The sequence below is a fragment of the Hibiscus syriacus genome, unplaced genomic scaffold (genome assembly GCF_006381635.1).
Source record: "Hibiscus syriacus cultivar Baekdansim isolate YM2019G1 unplaced genomic scaffold, ASM638163v2 tig00111427_pilon, whole genome shotgun sequence".
Taxonomy (NCBI): domain Eukaryota; kingdom Viridiplantae; phylum Streptophyta; class Magnoliopsida; order Malvales; family Malvaceae; genus Hibiscus; species Hibiscus syriacus.
The window spans coordinates 2,107,139-2,115,058 of record NW_024063088.1 but is presented as its reverse complement, the minus strand read 5'-3'; the positions used below and the strand labels follow the sequence as shown (position 1 = coordinate 2,115,058).

Below are 7,920 nucleotides of genomic sequence, written 5' to 3'. Positions count from 1 at the left end.
TCATCAGAAGAAGAGATGTATTTTCAATGAGAATTTGATGTACAAAGACAGGTCAACTGTAGAATCAATGAGCTCCAATACCGAAGCTGAAACAAAGGAATTTGCTGAGTTCGAGGAGATTTCTAGAAATGATGTTCATATCAATCCTGAAGCAGTTCAAGAAGAACCAGGCACACCAGAACTGAGACGCTCCTCCAGAATTCCTAAACCAACCCAACGATATTCTCCTTCTTTGCACTACTTATTGCTGACTGAAAATGGTGAACCAGAGTGCTATGATGAAGTAATGCAAGTGGAGGATTCAGTCAAGTGGGAGTCTTCCATGAAAGATGAGATGGACTTGCTTATGTCAAATCAGGCGTGAGAATTAGCTGAATTACCACCAGGCAAGAAAGCGCTCCACAACAAGTGGATTTACAGGATCAAGGAAGAGCACGATGGGAGCAAACGCTACAAAGCGAGATTGGTTGTCAAAGGTTTTCAACAAAAAGAAGGTATTGACTACAATGAAATTTTCTCTCCAGTCGTGAAGCTGTTTACGATCAGACTAGTATTGAAAATTGTAGCTGCAGAGAATTTACATCTTGAGCAGTTAGATGTAAAGACAGCTTTCCTTCATGGTGATTTGGAGGAAGAAATCTATATGAGGCAGCCAAAAGGCTTTATAGAGGCAGGCAAGAAAAACCTGGTATGCATGTTGAAGAAGAGCTTGTATGGTTTAAAACAAGCTCCAAGACAGTGGTACAAGAAGTTTGATAGCTTCATGGGTAGCAGTGGTTTTACCAGATGCCAAGCAGATCATTGTTGCTACATCAAGAGGTTCGACAATAGCTTCATTATTTTATTGTTGTACGTTGATGACATGCTCGTTGCAGGCTTAAACATGCAAGAGATTATACACTTGAAGCAAAAATTGTCGACGCAGTTTGTTATTAAGGATCTGGGCGCTGCAAAGCAGATTCTTGGGATGAGGATCAAGAGAGACATAAAGTCAGGGACTTTGATGTTATCACAGGCTGAGTACATCAACAAAGTACTCTCCAGGTTCAACATGCAAGATGCTAAATCAGTAAGTACACCTTTAGGTGTTCATTTTAGACTCTCCAAAGAACAGTCACCAAAGACGGAGGAAGAACGTGCACACATGGTGAAGGTGACATATGCCTCAGTAATTGGAAGTCTAATGTATGTCATGGTTTGTACCAGACCAGATATTGCTCAAGCAGTGGGAGCTGTTAGCAGGTACATGAATAATCCGGGCAAGGTACACTGGGAAGCAGTCAAATGGATCCTCAGATATCTGCGGGGTACTACAAACAAAGAACTTTGTTTCAAAGGTGGAGATACGATACTGACAGGCTATGTAGATGCTGACTTAGCCGGAAATATTGACATCAGAAGGAGCACTACAGGGTATGTCTATACTCTAGGAAGAACTGCAGTGAGTTGGGTTTCTCAACTACAGAAGATAGTTGCTCTCTCCACAACTGAAGCAGAATATGTCGCTATTACGGAAGCTAGAAAGGAGATGGTTTAGCTCCAAAGTTTCTTGGAAGAGTTAGGCAAGAAACAAGAAAACAATGTCTTGTATTGCGACAGTCAAAGTGCTATCCATCTAGCAAATAATCCTTCTTTTCATTCCAGGACGAAGCACATACAATTGAGATATCATGTTGACAAAGACGGTGACTACGGACAAACTGAAGTTGTGTTCAGCTTCAGTTGGCATGCTAGAATAACAAGACTAGAAATACTGGTGCATTGATCGAGGTGTGAAGACAGATTAAAATCAGTCTTTAAGTGGGCGATTGTTAAAAGTTAGTTCAAAGTTTGGCAACCAACTTTGAAAAATGTTTTTCAAAGTTTGGTAAATGTTTCTTTGAAAAAATGTTTTTCAAAGTTTGGTAGATGTTTGTTGAAAATAGAATGGGTAAATTCACTTTATTCATTGCACTTTAGGGTATTTTCAAAGATTAGTCCCTAAGTTTCAACTATAAATACCCTAGCTCATTTAGCTTCAAGATCATCCCAAATCATTTCTTTCTCCCAATACTATAGAGTTTCTTGTGAGTAGTGAGTGTTTTGTAAACACCTGTAAATTTTCTCTCTTAGTAAAAGATCTGTAGTAGTCTGGAGACGTAAGCACGATTGGCTGAACTCCGTTATCAATTTTTGGGTATTATTTTTCCGCTTTTATTTCGCATTCTTACTAATCTGGTTATAGGGAAATTACTTGTACTCGGTTTATTTCCCAACAACCCTTAATATCAAATTGAAGGTGTCCAAAACTCACTAATTCTACCTTTATATAGATTATAAATGAAAGTGACGTCGTAAAAAAAAATTGATTCGTGTGTTAATCAAATGGGCTAATAACTAATACCCATTAGAAGTAATCTCACCTTTCCCTATGGCCCAAAAGATGAAAAATGTACAAAATTCAGGGGGGGGGGGAAGAATCATAATGTTGCAATGGGTAGAAAGAGAATCATAATGTTGCAGACACAACCCAATGAAAGACAGATCCAAAGTAAGACATCATGTGTTGGGGAGGATGTAATCCTAACAATGATACTAATGTTGAGAAAATGGGTCCATCAGGATCCCCAAATTTTCAACATCCATCGTGGCCTAATGCAAATGCAGGTGAACGGCACCCGAAATGTTACATCACATTTCAACAACATAGTGAGACATATGAACAGCACAAGAAACAACCCAAATTTATGGTGCTTCTTATAATCGTTACCGTATTTATTGATGTAACGGATGTTATTTTTAAAGTTTAAAACTTTGGAAAGAAATGAAGTGCTTTTTTACCGTTCAAAACTACTTTCTAAAAGAAGGATAAAACTTCTATCATCATGTGATAGGACCCCCTTTCATTTCGTTTCAAGGTGTGTTTCAACTTTTAAACAAAGACCCAATATTTTAAATTTGTACATGACTGGTTTTATTGTTCATATTTTGCAACAATCGTCGCTTACTGGGATCATCATTAAAATGCAGTGACCACCAAAACCAGTTAAATGTTCCCTTTCCATCCATTGTCCCACCATTTCCCTTTCCCACCAAATATTGGCTTAATCAGCCCAGAAACTGAAAGAAACAAGAAAATGGAGAAAACTGGTATGTCATTTCAGGTTCTTCAAATCTGGAAATTGTTACATGTTTTGATATGAACAGCTTACCTTTCAAATGTAACATAATTCTTAAACTGCAGAAATACAAGATCAAAACACACCCAAACATAGGGTTACTTTCAATTTCTTCATAATTGCACATCACCTTTACAAGTGAACCTACTCTACTACTGCTCATCATGGCTAACAATCAAACAACAATCCTAGCCTCTCTAAATTCCATTTTTTTCCCCTTTCATATTTCTTTTTTTTTACATTATCATGATAATGATAACAAAAGACAAAGTCCCTATCCAAAGTTTCCTTTCTATGGAGCTGATCACAACATTTTGTTTCCTTGATTTACTAGTAATTCAGTTGCCGGATATTCTTGCAGAATCCATCAGTTTCTCGTATAAAGAATTGCATGTTGCTCTTGACAGAAGAGAAGAATCTGAAGGGAAAAAAAAGTTTAGTAAGCAAGTTAAGAATTCCAACACTTAATTTAGTGTAAATACTGGTTATAAATTTAAGATACCTGTAGAAGATGCGTTGCTTAGTTTCTCCTGTGAAGAATCACTTGTACATCTTGACAACCTTGAAGATTCTGCTGCACCAAAACAAGGAAAAGCTAAGGATCCAATTCCAGATTAATCTAAAACAGACTTAATTGACAGTAATTAGTACCTCTTGATGAATTCAAAGATCTCTTGCAATGCAAAATGGCGCTTTGGATCCCATCGTGTTGCAGTAGCAGAGAATCATCTCTTCTACTAACGGGAGATGAGAATGCAGCCGAGGTTGATCTGCACTTTCCCAATTGCTTGCAAACCCCTGCTTGTTTCTCCTTCGCTGAAAAAACCGATGCCGGAGAACTCACCGGAGATGACACCGACAAGTCAATTGAGACTTTTATCTTATCATTTGGACCGTTCTTTCTGGAGGCTTTTACGTACAGCGGCTTTAATTTATTCAAGTATTTCTGCATCAGACCCTTCAACAATCTCTTTGAGGAATCGTCTGATGTTGTGGGTTCCGTAGGAAGACCGATCAACCCAGCTTTGTCGGGCATGTATGTGGTACTGGTATTTGCCACTGACTTGGACTTCCTCAAAGTAAAGACTCGAAATTTCGGGGTTGATTTTAACGAAGCCATCGGAGATTGTGGCTTGGAGCTTGCCTCAATGGGGATTATCTTTCTCTTGGAGAAGTTATCACCGGTAGACAAAGTACGAGTTTGGTCTTCCTTGGACTCAAATCTTTTCTCGCCATTAACACCGTGCAAACGAAGCTCCAAATCGAAGAAAGAGTCATCGCCTTCATCCAACTCATGATCTGAAGCGATCACGGCCTTTGGAACCTCGGTGGTGCTGATGTTACCACGACGCGGTTGAACTCGGTTATCTCTGTAACCGCCATTGCTTGGTTTCCAGAAACTTGTGAAATTGAGAGCTTCCATGGCTAAGGAAGGAGATAAAGAAACAATCTTTAACAGAAGTTGAAGATGGTGAGTGAAATTAAGGTTTATAAGTTCAGATTCCGAGAGGACTTGCTTTTGAACGGTGTATATATTGTAGGTATGGTTGTTTTTACTTGAAAAGGAATGCTTACGGGAGTGAAAGAGAGACAACATTCGCAAAAAAAAAGTTGATAAATTTTCAAATTTCAGAGTTTTAGCCATCGACTGAGCAGCCCAAGGACTTGTCTGTTACATTTTTTTCAACCCAACGCGCATTCCCGGTCACTACATATGTCTAAGTTACAGCAACCTTAATATATATTTAAGAAAATATATTATCAGAAATATTATAATATTTTTAATATTTTTAGTAAAATAATTTCTAAAACATTATTTTTTTACAAAAATATTAGAGCGCTATTTAAAATATTTAACATTTTCGGTAAAGCGCTACTTAAAATATTATTTTTCTACAGAAAATGTTAATATTTGATTCTGTAGGAAATTAGTTAGCAAAAATAACATTCCGATAAAAAAATAATGTTTTAGGTAGTATTTTACTGAGAATATTAAAAAATAATAACATTTTCGGTATGACATTTCCATAGTCGTATATTAAAATTATTGTGCAACAGAACTACCTCATCACCACCCTTCTTTCTCATTTCTATCTTTCATCTCCATTCGACTAGTAGTTCTAATGTGTAATGGTCTAATTTAAGATTAAAAATAATGATTTTAGGACATAATCAAAATATAATAAAAATCATAATATTTTAAGTTAAGCGGAACTTAAAAAATTATATTTTTACGAATATTTTCGGTTGAATCTAAAATATTATGAAAAAAAACATTTTAAATTATGTTTAACCTAAAATATTATGATCTTTATCATATTTTCTGTTACATCCTAAAATTGTTGTTTTCAACCTTAAATTAGGATGTCAATGCTTAGACCTTTTTAGACGAATAATGAAGAATGTAAATGGTGGAGAAACATTTAATAATTTATTGTGATTGAAGACAAATTTTAATAAAAAAATATTATTTAATAAAACTCATCGTTCTAATAAAATAAGTTTTTTTTAAATTGACTAAAATAATATTATTTTAAATAATTTATCTAACATCGAAGAATTGCATTAGATAATAATTTTCACTGAAACTCGTTTTCACCACAAATTCATATAACAATCAAAATGAAATATTGTAAAAAGATTCTGCCAAACTATATTTTTCCTAATTTTGTTCTCATGCATTATTCTTTTAAAAAAGCTAAAAAATAATTTAAAAATAAAAATAATTTGTTTTAAAATTCAGGCCTAATCTACTCATTCAAGCAATTGAATCACCGGAGCCTAATCCAACTTGTGTACACCTGAAAACTAAATTATATTTAGTTTTTCTTAATAAAAAAAGTTATAAATTTACTAGTGTTACCTCTTTTAAAAAGGATACAGTACATGTTTAGTACATCAACTACTATTTTTATTTCATTTTAGTCACCAAATTATATTTTGTTTTCAAATCATAACTAATGTTAAAAAAAATTCATTTTGGTCACCCATCGTTAAAAAGTAACAAAACTAATGATGTGACATTATATTACGACAACATGTTAGCTTCATTGTTAATTTTTTTAACCATAGATGATCAAAATGTAGAATTATTTATAATTTTGAAAAAAAATAGTTGATGATCAAAACGAAATAAAAATGATAGTTGGGATTCTAAACCTATAGTAGTTTTGTTTAATGATTTCATTAGACGTCACGTTAGGCATATTATTCCAACCAAAAAATTATTAAATCTGGGTTTACTTGAATAAGAAAATTCAAATGGGAAATTGTGAGGAGGATGGGTTGCATTGTTGGAAGTCGTTTTCTATGTTTGAGATTCACTATTTATCAAATTCTCAAATCTTGTTTCAACATTTGCCCATTTTCACCAATTTTAAGCACAACAGACGTTCTGATTCAGAAATATTTTTTAAGATGAACACATATGTATTAGTAATAGAATTTTTCGTATGAAATATACACAAATAAAATTTTAAGATGGACACATTTAATAAAACGAATAACGAACATAAAAGAATTTAAATTTGAAGATGGATATGTGTCCAACCAAAATAATACATTCGTCCGTCACTGATCATACACCTTCAAACTTAATTTGCCAAATACTTAATTGAATTCTTGAAGTTAAAGAACAAAATTCATGTTGACAATTATCAAACTCTCACGTCATGCAGATGTAGATATGACGAAATATTGATATTAATAATAAACCATTGATTATCTGTTTTTTCTTTTAAAAATACTTTGTATTTATGAATTTCAGCCAAGCTCGTCAATCTTATCAATGATAATAATTAATACTTAAATTATTTTTGAAAAGTAATTTAAAATTTGATAAAAAATTATTTAAAAATATTTTTTGAAAAATATAATTTAAAATATAATTATTTGTAATTATAGTTAAAAAATGATTTTGAAAAGATAAAAAGTTAAATTTTGAATATTATTGTAAATTAAAAATATAATATTTAAATTATATTTAAACTTATTAATACTATATATTTGAAATATATCAACTTAAACTATAATAAATATATAAAAAAATGTTAACTCATTAATAATATTTTCATATATGAAATATTTTATTAAAAAAACTGTTTATCAATATTTTAGGCATCTTGACTTCAAATTATTACAAAATAATAATTTAAATACTTATTTTGACTATACATATATATGCACATAAAGTAAAAAAGTCTTCTAAGTTCTATCAATTTACCTCTAAAAATCAATTAAACATTAATAAATAATTATGCATGTATGTGTATTAATTTTTTAATTAAAATTAAATAATTAAATATTAAAATATAATTTCATCCTAGAAGTGAATTTTCATAACAAAAACTAAAAATTTAAGTTTTTTAAGGTTATGTTGAAAATCATTTTTTCAACAATGATTTTAAACCAATTTTTGGGTGTTTGGAACTGTTTATGGGATGGAAAATCATTTTTTTAATACTAGAAACATTCACAAACTGGCCCTTTGTGATTGTTTTAGATGATTTATCCCTTTTAATTTATACTAAAAATCATAATCAATGATCTTTGATTAGAAGATTGGTTGATGTTCAAATTATTTGTCTCCGCGTGGAGAGTGAGGAGAAATAATTTGAGATGATAATTCTTCACACCCCTTCAATTAGTCCTGACTAGGAGATTTTATAGTGACTCTTATTGTTGATGTCAAATGTAGAGTCATAATGACCACTCGTAAGTTGACAGACCCAATAAATACAACCAAATGACAGTATATTTAGTT

General features: G+C 32.4%; 1 protein-coding gene across 1 annotated transcript; it reads right to left on the bottom strand.

Moving 5' to 3' along the window:
• Positions 1–3,260: 3,260 nt before the first annotated feature.
• Positions 3,261–4,699, bottom strand: LOC120163060 (probable membrane-associated kinase regulator 5). Its single transcript, XM_039173084.1, has 3 exons — positions 3,810–4,699; positions 3,661–3,729; positions 3,261–3,576 (listed from the first exon to the last, which is right to left on the bottom strand). The coding sequence occupies exons 1-3, from the start codon at positions 4,579–4,581 to the stop codon at positions 3,497–3,499; spliced, it is 921 nt and encodes a 306-aa protein (XP_039029015.1). The 5' UTR covers positions 4,582–4,699; the 3' UTR covers positions 3,261–3,496.
• Positions 4,700–7,920: the final 3,221 nt, after the last annotated feature.

Coding starts and splice junctions, on each gene's coding strand:
- LOC120163060 (XM_039173084.1), bottom strand. CDS start 4,581: ATGGAAGCTCTCAATTTCACAAGTTTCTGGAAACCAAGCAATGGCGGT. Junction 3,730..3,809: donor ATCTTTGAATTCATCAAGAG/GTACTAATTACT, acceptor TTGGTGCAGCAG/AATCTTCAAGGTTGTCAAGA. Junction 3,577..3,660: donor AAGCAACGCATCTTCTACAG/GTATCTTAAATT, acceptor TTTTCCCTTCAG/ATTCTTCTCTTCTGTCAAGA.